General features: G+C 35.7%; 1 protein-coding gene across 17 annotated transcripts in view; it reads right to left on the bottom strand.

Annotated features, from left to right (window-relative positions):
* The window catches only part of LOC149529181 (uncharacterized), a 272,432-nt gene that overhangs the window by 9,801 nt on the left and 238,387 nt on the right, over window positions 1-24,244 (bottom strand). For 10 of the 17 annotated variants that reach the window (XM_089811676.1, XM_089811678.1, XM_089811677.1 and 7 more), the window contains 2 exons: window positions 23,431-23,559; window positions 23,049-23,284 (listed from right to left, as the gene is read on the bottom strand). In XM_089811676.1, coding sequence (XP_089667802.1) covers window positions 23,049-23,284; window positions 23,431-23,559 — 365 coding nt within the window. The remainder of the gene's footprint in view (window positions 1-23,048; window positions 23,285-23,430; window positions 23,560-24,244) is intronic. The other 7 variants (XM_089811679.1, XM_089811681.1, XM_089811688.1 and 4 more) reach the window with 1 other exon arrangement.

The following is a 24,244-nucleotide window of genomic DNA, read 5'->3' as shown; positions in this document are numbered from 1 at the left end:
GTTGGTAAATCAAAAACAATATATGCAAGAAGAGCCCACTGCCCTAACATGCATTTATACAATGAAGTTCTTCACAAGAATAGATATACATACAATACTTTCTAACTGCTTCAATTTGCACTTGCTCTGATCATACATCAAATATAGTTCGCATATCATCTCATCGACTTCACATCTATCATAGATAATGCATAAATCACACACTTATCTGCGTAAGATAAGATCTTTGCTTATACTTCGCAAATTAGTAAATCTCTGCTCAGTTGGCCTTCATGTCTTCACACACTTAACATAATATAAAATAACTTATGAATTAACATCCACAAAGTCGGCTCATCATGACTTAGTAATTATTTTGTTACCAAAATAATTCCTTAAGTCGTACAACTCAATTCTCTGCTATGCTTTGTTCTGCTCTGTCAAATACATGTACTGGTATTTCAATCATAACTCACATCGTACTATCCGTACACATCTGCGCACTTAACCACATCATCATGACATTATTATAAAACTTTCCTCAACTACACATAAGCTAACTCTCAATGAGTCGTCTATACATGTCTCATCTATCTCTATGCTGCTGCAAACTGTCTAAAACTACACAATTTTTTAACTCTAAATGCATAAATGAAATGTTGAATACATGTTGCCATAAATGACAACTCTCAAGATATCTATTTGACCATATTGCCAACAATCTCCCCCTTTGGCATTGATGGCAACCTAAATCCCAAAATGATGTCATACATAACAAAAACAAATAAAAGTAACTACATGAAATTACTTTCAAAACATAACAATTTTATTCATGTTTTGATGGATCATCGCATTCCTTATCACTCCTTACATTGATACATAAGTGTACTCCCCCTTACATATACAATACACAATTTCCTTACATATATTACTTGTCCTCCTTAGAGCATACATCCATACATACAATTTTCCTTTACCCTTTAACATCAATGGCAAAGATGTCAAGAAAACTGTATCCAATAACTGGGTGGCTTGCTGCTAATCAACTTGCTATTTTGGAAAAACAATCTGAATAAACAAGTTTTAGCCTGTCCACTTCCTTCTTCCAATTCTCCTTCATTGTATCAGAGATACTGAGTAGTGTGCATAGTGCATAGAATGCAACTTCAACTACGCTCAAGTCAGTATAGGAAAACTTGTCATAGAAAGTCTTTGTTGAAAGACATTCCTCCAATTGCCTATACAAAATACTGATCTTTGGAGACAAGGCTTCTCTAAGACTAGAGAACTTTTTTGCCACCTTCTCCTAATCTGATTCCAAGCTACTGATCATACTGTGGATCTTCTCCACTTCTGTTCCACATTCTTCAATACTAGTCTTAGGGAGTTGTACTTTTGCAGGGAGTGTTTCAAGTTCACTCATCTTACCCTTTTTCTAACTCTCAAAGTCTGTCAGGTACTTGTATGACAGTGCGCAATGTCCATACAACTTACCTTCATCAATGTGTTTCTCGACTTCCTTGATGCTTACATCCAGTGCCTTCAAATCATTTCTCACATTTGTGCACACTGTGTCAAATAATGTTGCATCATGCTTGGCCTAAGCTTGTGTTGATGCTACCTCAGCTAAAGTTGTGAATTCCTCATCAAAGGTCTTCACCAGTTCTTTGGCTTTAGACTGCAAGTCTAGAATGGCTACAGTTGTGGTAATTGTCTTCTGCATTCAGTCCAAGACTTCAGTCAGTGTCTTCTCCAAAGACTTTACTGATTTATTCTTCTCAAATAATTTTCTTAATGAGCTTATCAATCCCTTCTAATCATCATCATCATCAAATGCCACTGCTACTATTGTTGCTTCTACTACTGCCATAGGAGTTACAACTGGAGTGGATGTAACTGCAATCTTCTTTTCTTCCTCGACTTTTTCCTTCTCTTCTTCCAATTTCTCAGCTTCTTCTTTGGCTTTCTTCCTTTGCTCTTCCTCTTCTTTCTCCTTCCTTTCATCTTCCTCTTTCTTTTTCTTTTCCTCCTTCTTTCTCTCCTCTTCTTCTTTCTTCTTCCTTACCTCTTCCTTTCTTCCTGTAGCGTTTCTTCTCCTCCTTCCTTTTTTCTTCTTCATCTACTTCTTGTCTCTTCTTCTGAGCCTATTCCTTCTTTTTCTCTTCTTTATCATCATCAAAGCTAGTATATGTTGTGATATTGCCAACAAGGTTTGGCCAAATGTTGCAAAAGGATTCTCCTTTGCATCTACAGTTATGTGTGTGTTGTCCACCTGCATGGATTCAATACCAATAACAATATGCGCGGGTGAGAGTTCCTATTGTGTCTCCTCTGCTTCTTCCTCATCATTGGAAGGTGTACTAGCCTGTACATACACTAGGTTCTCAGCTTTGGGCTATGCACTCACCTCTGCAACTGAGGTCATGAATTTTACAATTGCCTCCTTTGTTTCCATCCTGACATCCTCATAGTTGCCTCCCATCAAAAGAATTGCTCTTCTTTTGTTCCTCGACAAGGGCTCAATACCTTTCAAAATTCTCTCTGAGTCCTACTTGGAGTTAGTTTTACACAACTTGTTTATCATTGTTATCTTCTTCTAACACTCTTTTCTTTATGTTAAACAATCTATTGAGTAGATCTTCTGAAATCTTATTTTGTATACTGTCAAACCTCTTATACCGTAGTATCATGTTTCTTACTATGACATTCTCTAATTTCCTTTTATCCATATTATTGTACAAACTATAATATTTGTTCAACTGTACAAAATTGTCATCATTAATAATTTGCATGTTAAGGTTTTCTACCTTTGGCTTCCATGCTTTCTTGCCTACTGGAGTTCTACCTTCCTGCACTGCTTGCTCCACTGGCCAATCTTCACCAGTAAACTTGTTTTCTAAATTCCTGCTTACTGCAATCATATCTAGACTTGCGCACTTGACCATAGCTTCCTCTCTATGCCCTCTTTCTTCTATTAACTGCGCAACTTCCAACTTGCTCTCTAACATCAGTTCTGACCAACTAACGCTCTGCCTGTTCTGAAACTGCTTAATTCAAGTAGGATGAGTCACAAACAATTGCTGACTTCAATGTCTCATCAAGCGCATTAAAATACTATTCCTCCAAAATTGTATAAGAGCTTTTTGGATACTTAGCTTTCACAAATGCCTCTTTGAATTCATCAACATGTTCCTTGATTGCTTCCTTCTGACTATTATCACTGCCATTTCCATTCCTTCTGTCATTTTTGTTGTTGTTCCTTCTGTAGTTAGGATTCCTATTGAAGTTTCTTTTGTCTATTCTGCAATATCTCGATGTGTGTCTGAAGTTATTACATAACTGACGTGTAGGTGCATTTCTTCTCTGATTGGTCTCATTCTGGCTTTCAGGTGCTTTGCAATTTCTTGCAATGTGTCCAGGTTTGTTACACTTGTAACACACAAACCAGTTCTTTTCTCCATTAGGTCTCTCTCCATCATTAGATCTACTTTGTGATCTCCCTCTTTCATTACCTGCATGGTTAGTGTTCCTAAACATTCTACTATTTGCATTATTACCATCAAACTTAGGTTTCTTACAATCTACTGCTTTATGTCCATATTCATGACAATTATAACAATAGAAATTAGTAATAGGTTTAAACGACTTACCTGTGCAATCTCTTTTCATATGACCAACTTCGTTGCATATGACGCATCTACCTTTGAATTCATGTCTTACTTCCTTGGGTGGTTCATCTTGCTTAGGTTTATCAACTTGCTATGTTTTCTTAGGTTCATCATGTTTTGTTGACAAATCAACTAATTCAATCTCTTTCAATACTTCAGTAGTTGTGCTTGATTCTACCTTACGCAGATCAAATTCTCTTGGGGACTCAATAACTGGATCACGTTCTCTTCTGATTTCAACTTTCTTGGCTGATTTCCCTCCAATAAGATATCCAAGTCCTGTCTTATCATAAGGAGGTCTCTAATGAAATATCTATTCATCAATCTTCTCACTATTGGAATAAAGTTTCTCTAATTGTTGCTTAGCATGTGTCAATTCTCCTTTCACAATGATATTGTACTTCTCTAATTCTGCATGCTCAATCTTGATAGTATCTAATTCAGATGTTACTTGACTCGACTACAATCTAAGGTTTGCATTCTTAGTTTTCAATTCAGGTTCACTCTTACTACCATATTTCTTAAGACTCAACTTAAGTTCAACAATTTTCAATTCATGTTTCAAGATCTCATTTTCTTTCCTAAGATTTCCTACCTCATCATTGTCACTAGTCTCCTCAATTGATTCTTTGCCAGATTTTAGATCATCACTCTTGTCCTTTTGTTTGCCAATGTAATCTTTTGCATCTTTATACCTATCTTTCAAGTTATCTCTTTCTTCTATAAGAAGGTCAATCTGTTCAAGAGCTTCTTCAAGATTTTTCTTTAACTGTTTGATATTCATAGAGATCTTAGTCAAGCTTTTTAACTTCTTCAAAGTAACTATGATCTGATACCAATTGTTAGAAATAGATAATACTGAGAGGGGGGGTGAATCAGTATTCTACAAACTTTTGCCCACAACTGAATATTGTTAATTACTTTATAACTTGCATATGAAAGTAAATCAACAACTCTGAACAGTAAATATAACCATGCACATAGAGAACTCATAAGACCATTATTTATTAACTACAGAAACCCTGGCCAAGGGAAAACCTTGGTGGGGATGATACCCACTAGATGATCCACTAAACAAAAGAATCTTGTTAAGGATATTAACCCTGTTAGGAGTCTGTGAAATACATATAGTGTCCTTGTTCTGTTATATCTCTATATAACCAGATCTAATGTCACTATATGCCAGGCAATCCTTGACAAAGTGCTGCTCCTTCTCTACTGCTCCCATATTACAGAATAAACACGTTCTGTCTGCCCACTCTTCCCTTAGAACTTGTCATCTACCAGTTTCACATCACAGCCGGTGTGAACTAGTTCTTAGTTGCACCATCAGCATTTTTGATTTCCAATTAATAGGTGCTCTTATATAGGCTTTTTCATCATGACTAGAAGTGGGGTTAAATTCCTTAATGTAATAAGATTTTTTGCGCCCTATGTGCCTTGTCCATAAAATATTGCAAAACTTTTCCATGACAAACTTCTTTATTTCTTTAATGCTATCCGAGCAAGTATGGATGTTGATATCCCATTTTCGCATCCATTTGTCATTTTGCTTCATCCATGTGTTTTTTCGCCTGACAAGTTTTTCATCTACGACTATAGATATACAAGAATAGATATACATACCATACTTTCTGACTCCTGCAATTTACACTTGCTCTAATCAAACATTAAGTATAGTTCGCATATCATCTCATCGACTTCACATCTATCACAGATAATGCATAGATCACAGACTTATCCACGCAAGATAAGATCTTTACTTATACTTCACATATTAGTAAATCTCTGCTCAGTCGGCCTTCATGTCTTCACACACTTGACATAATATAAAATAACTTATGGATTAACATCCACAAAGTCGGCTCATCATGACTTAGTAATTATTTTGTTACCAAAATAATTCCTTAAGTCGTACAACTCAAATCTTCTTTTATGCTTTGTTCTACTCTATCAAATACCCGTACTGGTATTTCAATCATAACCCACGTCATATTGTCCGTACACCTCTGCGCACTTAACCACATCATCATGACATTGTTATAAAGCTTTCCTCAACAGTGCATAAGCTAACTCTCAATGAGTCGTCCATACACATCTCATCTATCTTTGTGCTACTGTAAACTGTCTAACACTTGGACATTTTTCTAACTCTAAATGCATAAATGAAACACTGAATTCATGTTGCCATAAATGACAACTCTCAAGATATCTATCTGACCATATTACCAACAAAAACTAATTGCAATGCTAATCAGAATGAATTCAGTCCCATGGCTACAAGTAGCATTTTCATGTTCATTGCTATAGCCTGCACGAATTTACATGTAATCTATCATCATCCCATTGCTTCTTGATCCATTCTAGGAGCATTTTTAGAGTGATTAGCAATACTTCATAGAATGAAACTATTCATGAAAAAAAATATACAGATCAATGCTAAAAGCATACATGATTCACTATACTCAATATTATTAACTACAAAGAATTCATGATAAATAATCAAAGGTATATTCCTAACATACTTATCTCTTTATTGCCCAAAATTCCTTACAATCTACCAATAAATTTCTCGAAGACATGGATGCCAAACATGTAAACATAGAGGAGCATCTTCCCCATTGATGTCAAAAACGAAGGCTTTTGAAACTTTGAACATCATAACCACCCATTGATGTCAAAAATGAAGGCTTTTGAAACTTTGAACATCATAAGCACTTAAGTTCCATAATTAGCAAGATTTCCTCAATGTTTAGTAATTCACCGAGGAGCATATTTGACACACATTAGACATTACGATTCTTCTGGAAACCAACTGTCGTATTCTAGTTTGGATCATTTCCTTAGATCCACTTTGATACAATGTTAATTTTTTGAACTAGAATATATAACTTGGCATAAGTGAAAATACAAAACACAAATAATAGATAACACAAACATTTATCCTGGGAAAAACCCTCCTTGACGGAAACACCCCAGCTTGCCAAAGATGGTACTTTTATTTAGATTTCGAAAGAATTACAAGAATGTTCCCTTTCATATAATTGAAGTCTACTCAAAGTCAATAATGAATCCTTATTGCAACAATATCAAAGTCTCTAAATAACAAAATTGCTTACAAAGCATATGAATCACATTCATAAGCATCAATCCAATCACTAATTGTGCATATACTATGCAAAACACAAACATCAAGATTGATATCACTACTGAAGACACACACAGTAACAACAAAATTACCATCCAACCATCAAGACAAATATCACATTCACACTAAGCATGACTTTTTCACATAAGTCCAATAACATCACCATGCAAGAAGAATAAAATGAGCACCTTGAAGAAGAAGCCAAAAACATGAACCGACGCTAGATAATGATGAGTTTCCCATGGACATGAAATGGACTACCATTACCGTAAGAGACATTTGAGGCCCCACAAAAGAAGAAACCGATGCCTCCAATCATGAAACTGACATAATAGGAAAAAATGAGGTTGTCGAGTCATACAAAAGACGAATAAAATGTCATAATGAAGAATGTGATCGCACAATGCCAGGAATAAATATAACAGTGTTGGGAAATTTGTTAACAGCAAATTAACAATGCCAAGTCACCAAAATTATTTGCAGCAAATAAGTAAGACCAATATTCATATGGACCAAATGAAACAACATAAAAGAATAGAGGAGCAGTGATAGAAAATTATAAACAAATTATTCCACCCAAAAAGAAAAGCACTAACTCAACGCACAAAGAAGAAATTCTGAGAACATGGCTGCAAAAGATTTTTCCAACTTGCAATTTTTTCTGACTTTTACTCACATTCCTCTACTCATCGAGTTTTTCTCGAGAACTTGGCAAGTCTAGGGAAAAAAACTCGGCCGCATGAAAACGGTTAATGATAAAGCTAAATAAAGGCCTAAATGCATTCATTTTTATGATTTTAGTGTTTATATCTGGCTATGAGGGGAGAAAATAGGCTTCCAAGCCCTTGGTAACTGATTTTAGTCTATATAAAGCAGATTCCAAATGGTTTTTGAAGAAAAATCGAATTCCCAAGTATTTTCTATATTTCTTTAGAACATTCTATTTACCTTTTGTTGCATTTAGATGAATGTAAAATCATTCTTAAGTAGTTAAAAATGATTTTGAGTCATTAGAATAATAGTTCAAAATCTAGTTCTCGGCCACTTATCGGCAAGGCAAAAAAATGTTCTTGACAAATATCAGAGATAAATCAGTAACTTCTTAGAAAAATTTTGGAAATGTAAAAATAGCTGAAGTTTAATTACAAATGCATATTTTTGCAAAATTCGTTAAGGAGATGCATCTAATGAGTCGATAAAAGAGTATAAAAACCAAACAAGATGATGTAGAAATATATAAATGCAATACGTTACAAAATTGCATCCTCATGTGGAATGCCAATGGCTAGCAGCCATTGTTAGAGACTCTAAACTCTGAAGCAAACTAAAAATAGAAAATTGTCTTTGTACAAAGATAAGAAAATACAAATGTCAAGTACAATATGAATGTCCCCATTTTTAGCAGGTTCCTACACTTGGCTTGATCAGTTCACGATCGCGACCCTCGTGAGCTAACATTGGGATTTGAGGGTCTCAGTTGTAGGGTTATAGGTTTTTCAACAGCCTATAGTGTGTTTTGGCTCCATTTGAGGGACTTACTATTTATAGTAAGTCGAATTCTTCGTTAGAGTTGTGTGATGCTCTGAGTTTTTATTTCAAACTTCCAGTTTGGGCTCCAAGAATCTTGTAGGGAGCGTCTATAAGTCACCTCGTCCGGCTCATTCATTGTCTTTCATCATAAGGATCACTTTGGTGTTGTCAGATTTTGGTTCTGATGCTTCTTCAGTTGTTTTCGCAAGATGGGTGAATTATTATTATTGTTCATCTAAATACACTGAGGTTGTTATTTTTGTTGGTGTTGTTGGTTGATCACCTCAGTATCATAGCTCGTTGGAACCAGGACGAAAAGTTTTAAATCATGGGAACAAGAAATAGTGGCCTTGCGTGTCAAAATATTGAGTTATAGTGGAAATGGTCATTTTTGGAGCCAAAATCAATTATTGATTTTAATTAATGGCACTTTATTATATTTTAATATTGTGTAAGTGGAGTACTTTTGGAAAACTGATGCCATTTGGGGATTATAAATATCAGGACATTTGATGAGAAAAGCATCTAATTATTTGTTTATCTCTTTGCTTATTGTCTTTGTGACAATTCTAAGTCTGTGGTTTTGTGCCCTTGCTGAAGTATAAGGGTTAGATTCTGAGTTTATCTTGCAATTTGCTGCTCTAAGATAAAGCAAATTGTAATTGCTTCTCTACTGTATCTACTGTTATTGAGAAGTTGATTGAACAAGTGTTGAAGACTGGATTCTGGAGAACGAATTGAAGGCTGAATTATTAATTTTATACTTCTATGTTGTTGCTAAGAGTTCAATTTGAGTGTTACAGGGCTGTCATTTCACTATAGGGCAGAAGTTTATCAATAGCATGGTTATGTACACCTAAGGAGCGTTTGTGTGATATTTGTAAGGGGCCGTGTTACATTTTCAAGAGCTATGTTCAATTTATATGGCCTACGATATATATTATTGGGGCTGTTGTAGATTCATATTGGACTGCAAATTAAAAGTCAAAGCCAATCTATATTTCCAGGTTTTGGCATTTTAAAATATTATTGCTGCTACTATTTGTTTGAAACATTGTTGGTAATGAATTAAAGCTATAGCAAATCCTTTGTCTTTCATAACTATATAATTGTACAATTCGTAAGGAAAATTATGAATTAATGTTGGCATTCATACAAACTTCTTAGTATCAAATTGATCTAAAATTGAAAGTGCCCAATTGAATTCTCTCTAGTGTAATTTCGAAAATCAAATTATCAAATTTGCAACAATAACAGTAAAGACTATCAAATGTTTGACGAAATGTTAGACTATTGATTAACAAAGGAAAATTGATGATTGTTAAGGATGTAGCCAGCTGGGGTTATTACAATGAAACTAATCTACATCCTCTTCCCCTTCCCACAAGATCTAGTAAAAAATATGGAAATAGCAAGCGTCTAGCCCTAGTAGTCCACTTCAAATCCATTTGCAATTGATCTACAAGGTCGTCAAAGACTTTCTCTCCACCAAAACCCTTCTCTCCAAACACTCAATATTGCAAAATAAATAATGAATGGGCAAGTGGCTAGGCGTCCCAATTTTACTAGTGCCGCCCAAAAGTAGCAGTTAAGTTATCACAAGAAGTTTGTGATTTATCTCAAAGAAATGGCCAACTTATCAGCAAGAATTGGAGGTCTTCTCAGCTTGAATTTCCGTCTAGAAAACCTTGAGTTTTCTCATTTCGCAAAAGTTCTTGCAAAAAACGAAGACATCTGTCACTTTTCGGAGAGCTTTTAATCTATGATTAAAATAAAATTTTACACAAGATTTGTTGAATCTTTCACTATTTTCTTTTTGGAAAATTTCTAGTTTTTTTATAAAGATCAAACATTTGTGATTTTTATAATTCTTTTAACTTCCAATGATGTCTAAAATTATTGAAACTAATTTAGAAGGTTTACGTAGTTGTTTTGATAAAATATTAATTTTGTCTCTTCACTTTCTATGTGTAGGTCAATAGCTAACCATTAATTCAACATGGAAAATTCAACGAATGATTGGCAACTAGAACCATGCCCATCTAGATTTACATGCACCTGTCCTAAAGATGCTAAAGATAAGACATTGAGGTATGCCTATGAAGGACTGGAGCACGACACAGTGATTTGCATAAAATGTGAGAAAGTAAATCATGTAGGCATAAACCGCCTCAAATACCACCTTGCAATTATTGACAAGCATGATACTAGGAAATGTCATAAAACCACATAAGTGATAAAAAGATGTGTTAATGCCATACTTGTAACTAGGGAAGATAGAAAATTACAAAGGGAGAATGTAAATTAGCTATGGCTGCTAGAAAATTACAAAGGGAGAATGTAAATTAGCTATGAGTGCAGCCATAGCTGAATCTCAAGGTGCTTCAATTGACATTGAAGAAGAAGAAGTGACACTTGAGAGCTCATTGGGCTCTCATTGTGGCCTCCATGTTTGCAAAATGAGAACCCACTCTTTTATCGTTTCTACTTCCTCTAATAGACTGCCTGTTGTTGTATCCCCAACAGGGACACAACCTATAGACAACTGTATTGTTCCTAGTAACACACCTAGAGCACAACCATCATTAGAGGCCACTGGATGGAATAAGGAGGTACATAAGAAAACAAACATTGCATGTGCTTCTTTATGGTCCTTCAACAACATACATTAAATATGGCAAAGTCCTTATTGGCTAAATTTGGTGATTGCAATGACAATGTCAAGAAAAGGACACAAGGCCCTTCTCGCAAGGATTTGGGTGCGAGGTTAGTAAATGGCCCACTTGATTTCATCTTTTAATTTTTTATTATTTTTCTTGATTATTAAATCAAAATTGTGTACTAAGACCTAATTTCACTTTGTTCTTGTAGGTTGTTCACGAATGCAATTGATAGGGCAAAAGAAGTGGAGGACCAAAAAAAGGAACAGAGAAAATATGGCTGCACCATTCTTTCTTATGGGTGGGCAGATGGCAAGAAACTTCACCAATATTTATTTTTTGGTTGCTTGCAAGGAGAATGTGGTGTTCTTAAAAGCAATTGATGTCTCCAATAAGGTGAAGAATGTAGAAACATTGGCATTAATGTTGAAGAACATTGTACGGAGGTGGGGATATAGAATGGGATGCAAATCATCACAGATAATGCAACAACATATGTAGTAGTAGATAGAATCCTCCAAGAAAGGCACCCCACTCTTTTTTGGACACCTTGTGCGGCACATGCCCTTGACCTTCTTTTGGAGGACATAGGAAAACTTGATCGGATGACCCTAGTTGTGGAATATGCAAGGCAAATCACAAAATATATCTACAATCACCCACTCTCCATTTGATTAGAGAGCATACTCATGAGAGAGGTTTAGTGAGATCCATTCTCATAAGGTTTGCAACAATTTTCTGGATATTGCTAAGCATTATTGTTAGATTGGCTTCTTTGAAACAAATATTTGTGAGTCAAGCATGGCTAAACTCCCCTCACTAAAAGAAGGTTGAGGCAGAGATTTCTGCATGCATAGTCTTCAACAACTATTTTGAACAAAGGGTTGCAAAGATTATTAAGGTAACTTCAAAACTTGAATTTTAATTATTCTTGATTCAAGCCTCTCTCATTATTAATTTGTAACTTACTTCATTAATTAATCTTTTTGTAATTTTATTCATCAATTATAAGTGTACAAGCCTCTGGTTAGAGCTTTCTGCTTTCTATATGGTCATCAAAAATCAATGGGGTATCTTTATGAGACCACGGATATGACCAATCAATCAACAAAAAATTACTACAAGAGGGATAGACTCAAATTTGATCCCATTTTGGAAATTGTTGATAGGAGGTGGAACGATCGGCTCCACCAACCCATTCATATAGCCGAGTACTTCCTCAACCTTCATTTTAGGTTTGATGATTCTTATTCAAATCCTAATAGAGAGGTCACTTGAGGGATCATGCTTGAGGTTGAGAAACCTTGTTGTGGCCAAACCCCAAAACTATGTGGAAGCAAAGCGTAGTATATTCTCTTCAAAGTTGGCAAAGAGAGGAAGAGATACTCAAACCCTAGGTATAACATTTTCCATTTGGATTTTGGGGTCTGAAGTGAAAAATAAATTATGTTCTTGTTTTTCTCTTTGCTTCTTAAGCTTACAATGTTTTATTTTGTGGGGTGGAAATACCCCACATCTCGAAAAATTTGTCCTCTGAATCTTAAGCCAGCCTCATAGTCCATCTATTTGTGAGAGCAATTGGAGTTTTTAGAAGCCATCCACATGAAGAAGAGGAACAAGGTATCCCAAAAATGCCTCACCAACTTGTCTTTGTGCAATATAATCTTCAATTGTGCATAAGGCTGAAGCAACAACAACTGGTCCAATTGATTTGGATGATATGGATCCTTACAATGATTCGACATCATAGGAGAAACTTCCATTGTCTAGAAAGAATGACGTCATTGATTTGGAGGTGCAGGCTATGGAGGACGAGGGGGTGAATTTGGTTTCACATTAGATGATATAGAGGAGGATTAGTTAGATGAGGAGTCATTGCCAATGCCTAGACGAGCTGCATTTAGAATGGAGGACAAACCACATACATCATCAAAGATACCGAGCGAGGAGGAACAACATGCCTAATGCAAGCACCTAGGACTAGACCCTCTAGTTCTACCGCCCCTTAGTTTTACAGAAATTATTCAGTATTTTACTTCCATCCATCAACATTTCTCATGAGAATGTCATTTTCTACCCACTTTGCATTAATATATATATACACTTAGCTTGTTCCTTTGTGATCTCGTTAATTGACTCATTGAATGCATATTTTCATTGAATTTTGCAACAACAAAAAAATGCAATTATAATTAATTTTAAGCAGATTTTAAAGTTCCTAAGATTTTTGCCAAGTTTGCCCAAAACTGGCTGAGTTTTTCCCACAAAAAACTCTAGGCCTTCTGTAATATCCCCATTTTTAGTAGATTCCTACAATTGGTTAGGCCAATTCACCATTGCGACCCTTGTGAGCTAACATTGGGATTTGAGGGTCTCAGATGTGTGGTTATAGGCTTTCCAGCAGCCTATAGTGTGTTTTGGCTCTGTTTGAGGGCCTTACTATTTATAGTAAGTCAATCTGTTGGTTCTGATGAGCTCAATTGAGTTAGAATAGTTGAGTGATACTCTCAATTTTTATTTCAAGCTTCTGGTTTGAGCTCCAAGAATCTTGGAGGGAGCGTCTATTTATAGAAAGTCACCCCGTTAGGTTCATTCATCGTCTTTCATCAATAGGATCACTTTGGTGTTGTCAGATTTTGATTTTGATGCTTCTTCAATTGTTTTCGTAAGACAAGGGAAATTATTATTATTCTTCATCTAAATACACTGAGGTTGTTATTTTTGTTGGTGTTATTGGTTGGTCACCTCAACATCATAGCTCATTAGAACCGGGACAAAAAAAATTAAATCATGGGAAAAAGAAACAGTGGCCTTGTGTGTCAAAATATTAAGTTATGGTGGAAAAGGTCATTTTTGGAGCTAAAAGCAATTAATAAATTATATTGACACTTTATTATATTTTAAAGTTGTGTAGAGGAAGCTTCTTGAGTGGAGTTCTTTTGGAAAACTAGTGTCATTTGGAGATTATAAATATGAGGCCATTTGATAAGAAAAGAATCTGATTATTTGTTTCTCTTATGTTTCTCTTGTTGTCTTTGTGACATTTCTAAGGCTGAAGTTTTGTGCCTATAATAACCACCCCTTTTTTATGTTTTTTGAGGAGACTTGTAGATTACTAGGTATTATCAATTAGAGTGTTATTTTCAACATGGCATTTTGACAAACACATAGCAAACATACAGCGATAAATATGCAAAGTCTAGAACCTCCTTATTTGTTGATAAAATATTGATTTTGCAATAGAAATGTTTACATACAATTGCCTTATAAGCTGCAGCAAATATTCAAACTAAAATTTAACAATTACAATGCCTAAAATGAACAGTATTATGGAAGGAACCTAAAGTCGATGCTACAACAATTTGCCGATGAAATGACAGCCCCCCAACCTTTAATCAATGAGAATGAACAAGAAACCCAATGCAACACTGTTCACGTACTGTAGCAGCACTATTCACGGCACTGTAGCAAAAACACTATTCACGACATTGTAGCAAAAATACTATTCACGCACACTGTAGCAAAAACACTATTCACATTGTAGCAAAAAAACTATTCACACGCACTATAGCAAAATCACTATTCACGCGCACTGTAGCAAAAACACTATCCACGCGCACTATAGCAAAATCACTATAAATCCCACTGTGTTTTCTGAATGAAAACATCTTGTAATCCACCTAACTGTGTCTTTCAACAGCGAAGAGAATGCTAGCAAAGAGGGATTTCGTCCTCCAAGCTCAACAATTAGATTTCTCATAAACTCGATAGCATAATAGTAATATCATCCAAGCATACCCCAACTCATTCTAGCCAAGAGAATATAAAGTCCTCCAGAAAGTCAACTTTATTTGCATAAGCAATGTAGGATAAATGAGAAACACCTTTTTAAAACAACTTTATAATAAAGTAAATTAACTTTGGAATTAAAATCATATAAGAGTCAAACTCAGAATACCATGTATGCTAGCTCGTCGGAAAGAGCTCAACCAAATCCACCAAACCGAACACTGCAAATTTCCATATCACTAGACTCCCACTGACTTATTAAAAATAGTAATTCCTGAAAATACTGCCAAATGAGCTCCCTAATCACTTCATTCACCTATGGAAGCTCCTGTTGTAGGCTAATCTATTGACCCTGATGGTCACATTAAGTAGAGGACATTACAGTGCCCTTGCTGAGGTAAGGGTTTGGTTCTGAGTAGTGCATTTTAATCCATAGCTGAAGTATTGTGGATTGAAGTATGAGATTTAGCATTGTTTAATTTTGGAATCTTCCTACTGTATCCACCATTGCTGGAAGACGTCAGTTTTGAGCATTGGAGAATTTGATAACTGGGTAATCTGATTTGAGAGTCCAATTCTCTCTGTTGTTGGACAATTAGTATTTGAAACTACAGGCTCTAAGCACCTGCTCTTGGAGCGTGGGTTGCTAGCAATTTATGTTGGAACTATAGTGATTGAGAAATTTGTTTATGCGTGGCAACTATATCTCCTACTAGGCACAGGTTTAATCTGCAATTTATTGGGGAAGAATGCTACAATTGCTGGGTGTTGTCTTTGTAATTTTCTGAGCAAATTGCATCTGTTTATTTGGACATTTGGCCACTAATTTTGGGCATCTGAAAAACTGATTTCTGGGCGGTACTGGAAACTGAATTTGGGCATGGTCTTTCAGCTTTGTTGGACGCTCTAGTGCCCTGCTATATAAAGTGATTTTGGTCTGCTTTAATGGTCTGTTCAATCTGCATCCAACGAACGCTTTGATCTTTTCTATTGGCATCATTTTGGGACTTCTGTAGCATTACTTTCCAGGCTGCGATTTGTGGAGAAGCTTGATAATTTGCCATGTTAATTGTTACATTTTACATCTAAATTTATGGATGTTTAATAAGTGATATTTATGTTAAGGCAATGATTAAAGAGGAACTGTTCATTTAATTGTGAATCATTATTCTGATATCAGTTCAAGTTGTGTATGTGAAGTTTACTTTTAAATAAGTTGGAGAATTGACATCACATTTGGTTATATGCATTTATCCATTAGAAGATCTAAAAGTTCATAAAATTCCAAGCTAACATCTTGAGGAAAAACTATCACACAGCCTTTTAGTGGTGACGCTATTACTTGCCAAGTGTATGACAAAATGTCAAACAACTCCTTAACATAGGAAAATTCAAAATTGTGTTTGTGTTTGAGCTATAACCAACTGGGGTTACTACAGTGGTATCAGAGCGGTTTCCTACCATCCTATGGGGTAGGAAACTTATTTTATTTTCAGATATACTGTTGCATTTGGAATGAACAACACTCTAGCATTTTCTAGCCATGGACAAACATAGGAGGACTGGTAGTTCTAAAAGTCGGTGGAGCAATGAGGAAGTTGGCACAAAAAATGAATTCTTTGTAGGAGAGTATGGAGAAACTTAAGCTTCATCAACAATGGTTGGCAGAGAGCTTGTCGGATCCAAAGACAATTGAGAGGGCAGCGAGGTATATGGTTTCTGCCTTTAGAAAGTCGACGTTGAGGTTGCAAGGAAGGAAGCTTGAGTTTTCCCCGATGGGTGTCTATGATGTAGATGTCCCTATATTTAGTATGGCACCTACTAGTCCTATCTGTAATGTTGAAGGACTTATTTCACAGGGACATGTGGTTGTGTCAATGGCAACGAAGGATAGTGGCACCGAGCTTCAGTAGGTTGAGGCTCCCAGAGTTGATGCTATAGTTAGGGTAGAGACAATCGATACAGTTATTACCATTGATACTGTTATCCGTGCAGGAGGCAGTTGCTTCCTCAAGTGGGACCAATGCATCTATGAAGTCACCCAACTGTGATGTTGGTGATCTAAGTGTTATAACGGAGTTACTAGATGTGGGTTCATGTTCTAGTATTATTGATTCACAACTTGACGTTGAGTCATGTGTGTAGAGTCAGGTGTTAGCAGTTGAGGCTTTATTGGGAGATGTGGATGCAAATAGTATGGACACATCTGATGATCCATTTGATGATGCTATGAGTTGTACTGGTTATGACACCCCTCGTCAAATATTGGGTGATCACTCCGAGGAGTTTTTGGATGGGTCCCAGGATCAATGTTTACAGGATCTTACTATTGAGGTGGAAGCTGAGACATGCGAGGAGATTGATATTGTGAGGGCTTCCATTTCTTTGGATGAGGAGTTGGTTGAGGTACAGGGTAGTTGTATCTCTAATATAAAATTGTGCGAGGATGATGGCACACGTATGAATGATCTTGTGGTGGACAGTTCTGATTCAGTTTCCTATCATAGTGCAGTTAGTGAGACAAAGAGCTTACATAGGAGTCAGGGGTTACAGAGGCATCATGTGACTTATCAACTGAGGGTGAGTGGTAATGGCATTTCTTTAGCTTTTGAGCATTATGATGCTATCCGTCAAATGCTAGCTACATCTGGTTGGGGTACTCCTATGTCAAATGAGCATGGTGATATTAGTTTTTTCCTAGTAGAGGTTCATGCGCTCCGAGAGGATGTCAGGATCTTGAAGCATAGTTACTCTTAGTTAGTTGCTCATAGCGATTACCTTTTGGAGTGGGGTGGCACTTGTTATGAGATGTTGTTAGGGAAAGAAGAGGTGGTTGAGCTCACTGTAATGTCCCTACTTAGGATGTCTTTGAATTTAGGGTCGCTAGCTTGAATTTTTTAATTCCTTTTATGATTTTTATTTTTGATTTCATTATAATTTGTGTACTACTACTTCAAGCTCAATGATATATCAATGCCACCAAGTGTCTAGATTTAATGTTTCAATACTAATCTGGATGTGATAGATATAAGAAATGTTTCATCTCTCCAAAAAAACTCATCTTTCACTCATATATGTAAGAGTAATGATACACTTTGTCAGCATAGCTCAGACCTTAGTTCCCTTATATAGGCTTCCTTATTATTGTCTATATATCCACTCAATCATACCCGTTCATAAATGAGGAATCACAGCTTGTGATGAACAGGTTCTTTAATTTGATATTCTTTACAATATCTTACTATAGTTGTCTCTGTATTTTGGTAAATTATCTTTGTAACATCTGCTGTCCTTATCTGAGTATTCCCTTATGAGAATACTGTTTTGGCAGATTCATTTGTTTGAACTGATTGGTTATGGTGGATCATTCTCTATATATTTATCTGGCAGATGTCTAGTTTCCTATGAAAGTGATCATAACCTTGACATCAGATTTCTCTGTTCCTCTGTTCCTCTCTGTTTATTGACGCTGACTGTATTTTTCATAGTTATGTAGTTTCCTGAATAAAATAATAGTGTATGTTGGATTTACCTACAAGCTGTCATCTTCCATTAGGAGTAATCATACTTTTTCCATTTCTTCCTCAACGCCTGTTATATGTATATTGTACAGGATGGACATTCTGAATGCCACTCCGATCAACATGAATTGCCAAGTCTAAGTCTCACCCCCAAAACTTTTGATATCAATCCTCCTAGCATACTTATCAAAAATGAATGGAAAGATGTAGCAAATAGACATCTCTTCCAATCATTGCATCTCTTCATAATAAGTCATCTTAACTATCTTAACATCACTCGTTCTTGACGTGTCATCATTCATGTTGAACATCAATGTTTAGACTTGGGCTTTTCCAGTTGTAAACACCATCTGCCTCCTGATCATATTCTGATCTTTTCCTTGCTTGGAGATTATTCTAATATGATGATTACCTCTCAAAGTTTGTTCCTTCACAATATAATTTCGCATGTTTGATATTGTTTGGGATGTGACGTGTTGCCAGATGATTATTATTGGGCCTTTGATATCTTCTACTTCATTCTCCGTTCATTCTTGTTCAAGTGAATTATCAACATTGATACTAATGGGTCTGATTAATCTATTCCTTGCTACTCTTGTATAAGGTATTATTTTAATTATCTACTTTGAATCTGTAATTCATTTATTGATATTATTATTATTATTATTTTTAATTCTTATATTCAATATTATGATTATAATTATGATTTGAACAATATAATTATTTACTCTTATATTCAAGTACTAGCATTTATTTTAAATACACACCATTCATTTGTTTGTTTCCTTCAATTCAATTTGTTATATATATATATATATATATAATTAGTTCTATCAAACTGGTTATAATAATACTTGTGTCAAGTTTATTTGTACCATTTAGCATTCCTTTATTATATTTAATTATAATCATATATCATAGATAATATGATCGTATTGATTAATCTATATCATATGTTACTAATTCCCTTATTATAATATAATATTCTATATTATAGTATTTTATCTTAAAATTATATATTATATTATTATACTATTTATTTTTAACATGTTTTCTTATTTTATTATATTAATGCTACAATTAATTTAATAATAAACTATAATATAATTTACCATTAAATCAACTCCTTATTTTGTTCATTATTATTAAATTCTAAGGGCAAAATAGAGGACATGACACTCACCTAGGAGCTTGAGGTGACTGTGGACTCTCTTCATTGTACTCACTTGGCTCTTCAAGAGTCACAATCACAGTTGGATGAGGTTACCTAGAGTTAGAGCGGGTACAATCGACACCAGCCCCAAACACTGTTCAGTTGCATATTGTGGTTGGTGGTGAGTTTTCTTCTACAGTTGGGAATGATGGATGTGATAATGTGGCCGACACATTCGTCCAACTTATGGGTGTAGTAGGTATAGAGGAGGTGAGAGCATCAATGGAGACGAGCTCTCATGGTGATTTGCTTCCTTCTACCGAAAGTAGATCTATTTCTTCATTTCATACAGCTTGTACCATTGGACTGTTGGCAGTGCTACATTTTAAGAGAGATCAACTGTGGATCGCGAGGTCCGGGTTGATGCTTCCACATATAATTTCTACTTCACAGTCTTTCATAGAATATCTTTTGGAGAGTTCGGATGTATAGGAGGATTCATACAATGTTTGAGGGTACTCTCATCTGAGGCTCTCGTGTTATTTAGAGGTTGCTGGGAAAGATTGTAGAGACTCTGTCTACTATGCTTCCCCACAAGCATTTTGAAGTTGGCTTTACTGAGAGGGTTGCCCAAGATCCTACCCGACCAATACTTCCGAGTCAAAGATTGGAGCTATTTTTTGATTCCCCGTTTGATGATGAACCCTTGACAGAGATTGGGAGTTTTTATCTGCATTACACTATGAGGAGTGCTCATCACTTTTCTTTTGACCCACAGATAAAGGACTTGGTTTCACATTGATGTGGGTTGGCTCCATTTTCATACCATCCATTATGGGATGGGTTAGCACCATCTTTTGCAAATGGGATTGACAGCTGCAAGTTACACCCTTTGCAACACCCTTTGCAATATCTACACACCCATAACAGTTGGCAAAGGTTGGAGTTGGTGGTAGTGTTTCAGGTACCTATGGTTGTTAACATCTCCACAACGCAGTTGGGTGTGAGTATCAGTTTGATGGGGACTCAGGTACGAACAAAGCTGGTATTTCAGTTGGGTTGAGTTCCACCAATTGTTCCCTTAATCAGCACCAAGGTTCAGTTTTCAAATGATTGTGATGTTGATGCCCGTTATTTGGGTGTTGGTGCTATACGAGTTGCTTGTACACAACAGGGATAATACGTGGTTCTACCCATGGGATCCAAGTGGACTGTGCTGTTCATTTTTCTCCGAGATTACTTGGGTACAAGTAATCTTAGGGAGGGAGGACTGTAATGTCCCCATTTTTAGCAGGTTATTACATTTGCCTAGGCCAATTCACCATCGCGGCCCTCATGAGTTGATGGTGGGATTTGAGGGTCTCAGTTGTGTGGTTATAGACTTTCCAGCAGCCTATGGTGTGTTTTGGCTCTGTTTGAGGGACTTAATATTTACAGTAAGTCAATTTGTTGGTTTCAATGAGCTCAAGTTGAGATAGAAGAGTTGAGTGATGCTCTTAATTTTGATCATCAAGATCACTTTGGTGTTGTCAAATTTCGATTCTGATGCTTCTTCAGTTGTTTTCGCAAGACAAGGTAATTATTATTATTCATCTAAATATGTTGAGGTTGCTATTTTTGTCGGTGTTGTTGATTAGTCACCTCAGTATCATAGCTTGTTGAAACCGAAACAAAAAGTTTTAAATCATGGGAACAAGAAACAGTAGTTTTGGGTGTCAAAATATTAAGCTATAGTGGAAAAGGTCATTTTTGGAGCCAAAAGCAATTAATAAATTATATTAATGGCACTTTATTATATTTTAATGTTGTGTAGAGGAAGTTTCTTAAGTGGAGTTTTTTTGGGAAACTAGTGCCATTTGGAGATTATAAATATGAGGAAATCTCATGAGAAAAACATCCAATTATTTGATTGTCTAATTTTACTCTTGTTGTCTTTGTGACATTTCTGAGGCTGAAGTTTTGTGCCCTTGCTGAGGTATAAGAGGTTGGTTCTGAGCTGTGCATTTAATCCATAGCTGAAGTATTGTGGATTGAAGTCTGAGAATTGGCATTGTGTAATTGTGGAGTCTTCCTACTGTATCCACTGTTGCTGGGAGACATAGTTTTTGTGCATTGGAGAATTTGGTGACTGGGTAATCTGATTTGAGTGTCCAGTTCTCTCTGTTGTTGGACAATTAGTATTTGAAACTACAGGCTCTAACCACCTGCTATTGGAGCGTGGGTTGCTGGCAATTTATGTTGGAACTATAGTGATTGAGAAATATGTTTATGTGCGGCAACTATCTCTCCTACTAGGCACGGGTTTAATCTGCAATTTGTTGGGGATAAACGCTACAACTGCTGGGTGTTGTCTTTGTAATTTTCTGAGGAAATTGCATCTGTTTATTTGGACATTTGGCCACTGATTTGGGCATCTGAAAAACTGATTTCTGGGTGCTATTGGGAACTGAATTTGGGCATGGTCTTCCAGCCATGTTGGACGCTCTAGTGCCCTGCTGTATATAGTGATTTTGATCTGCTTTAATGGTCTGTTCAATCTGCATCCAATGAACGCTTTGATCCTTTCTATTGGCGTCATTTTGGGACTGCTGTAGCATTACTTTCCAGGGTGCGATTTGTGGAGAAGCTTGATAATTTGCCAGCTTAATTGTTACATTTTACAGCTAATTGTATGGGTGTTTAATAAGTGCTATTTATGTTAAGGCAATGAAAAGAAGAACTGTTCATTTCATTGTGAATCATTATTCTGATATCAGTTGAAGCTGTGTATGTGAAGTTTACTTTTGAATAAGTTGGAGAATTGACATCACATTTGGTTATATGCATTTATCCATTAGAAGATCCGAGAATTCATAAAATTCCAAGCTAACATCTTGAGGAAAAAATATCACCCAGAATTTTAGTGGTGACGGTATTACTTGCTAAGTGTTTGACAAAATGTCAAACAACTACTTAGCATAGGAAAATCGTGTTTGCGTTTGAGCTATAACCAAGTAGGGTTACTAACCTTCGCGAGTTTTGCAACTATGTCCTGATTCCTAACAACATAATTGACCATTATAAACTCAACAATGCAATATTTCTCTAATAGTATCTACAGGAAACCCAAGCCCATGCTAATTAGGAGCAAGATGCATAATTATGAATCATCTTGTATTACTCACAGTTTTGGTAGTATTAAATTTTGTTTTCTTGTTGACCTCTTGTTTCTGTTATTTTTCTAATATAAAAAAACAATATGACTTGGTTCTCCATGCAGTTTTAGATACTCAAAATGATATTGTATTTGTAAACATACAGCTAACAACATATATGAGGTGAATAAACTAATGATTAACTAAGGACTGATTTAAGCTTACCACATTTCAGTCCAATAAGTTATCATATGTGAAAGTGTGAAATCTTACAGAAATAACTCTTTATAAAGATTTCCAATAACAAGACTTCAAACTATGACAACACTCCAAAAATATTACTTACTTTATCTTCAAAGGTAATCCTTTAATCAACCCAAAAACCATTCAATAATCTTTTCACTCACATTTCAACTTAATATGTAAAGACAGATTAAACTGACTAGCATAAGATGTCAGCACAAACCTTCTTTAGATCCATAAGATCTTTCTGTTGATCAGTTACATCACTGTCAGTGGATAAAATCTGTGTACGTCCAGATTGCACTCCAGTGTCCCCGGACAGTCGTTTAGGAGTTGATGGCTCATGAGAGCTCTCTTTTATCAAAGATTCTTGATAAAGATGACCAAGTACAGCACGCAACCGTTGGTTCTGTCTTGGGTAATATATCTTTGTTGCAAGTGGAGCTGGAATATCTGTTGCTGCACACAAGCAGAAATGCTATTAAATAAAGACAGTAAAAAAAAATATGTCAACACCCATCATGATACCATACCACAGAAGAATTGACCATTTTATTTCATAGCAGAACATTGGCATTGAAATATTCAAATCTTATATTACTGACCTGCAAAATGGTCATCTTTACTTTTTGGAACATTTCCATGACCTATTTTAGTATTGTGTTCTTGTAGTATATCATAAACCTGCCTTCTCCCTTTAACTGCACGCTTTGATGACTCTGAATGCAATTTGCCTAGACATATCACAGATTATTGGTATTAGTCTGTTATTGTGTTCAATCACAATGCAACATTATTGCAAACTAGAATCAACTAGAGTCAACTTTAGCTCTACATATAAGATCCTTTATCAGACGATCAAAAGTTCCCCTCTAGAGCATCCACCAATTATAGAGGACAACCATCTTTAGGAGAGAAATGCGAGATAGCTAAGAATTCCTCTAGTGAATACAAATTTTTGTACATGGCATTCAAATAAATAGGGGATATCATTTCAGGCTGCCTGTGACGCCATGGAAAATTTCAATTGAGAATACAGAAGAAAAGATCTATCCTCATTCACCAATCAAATGTTCTGAAAATCATGCCCTAGTTACGAGGAACACTACAAACATGCATAGCTTATGGGGGAAAAAATAAGAATGATGATTGAAAGATCAATAAATATGTAGACCAAGTTTAAAGCTTAAAACAACCAAAGTCATAGTGTGGCTTTGAATTGAAATCACATGTTATTTCAGTCCTACAACAAACCAATCTATTTTTCTGATACAAAAACACCATTAGTCTTTTGGTTATGGAATTTTTATCCCAACTATGAAGGAAATTTAAAATGTCTGAAAATTAGCCTTTACTAATGGCATTGAATTCAATAAAAATAATGTAATTAAAAATGCAATGAAATAATGTTTACTCTTG

This window comes from Cupressus sempervirens, chromosome 11 (assembly GCF_028749045.1).
Source record: "Cupressus sempervirens isolate cs-2001-9-10 chromosome 11, ASM2874904v1, whole genome shotgun sequence".
Lineage (NCBI taxonomy): Eukaryota > Viridiplantae > Streptophyta > Pinopsida > Cupressales > Cupressaceae > Cupressus > Cupressus sempervirens.
Note: the sequence above shows the minus strand (reverse complement) of the source record. Positions and strands in the feature narration are given on the sequence as shown.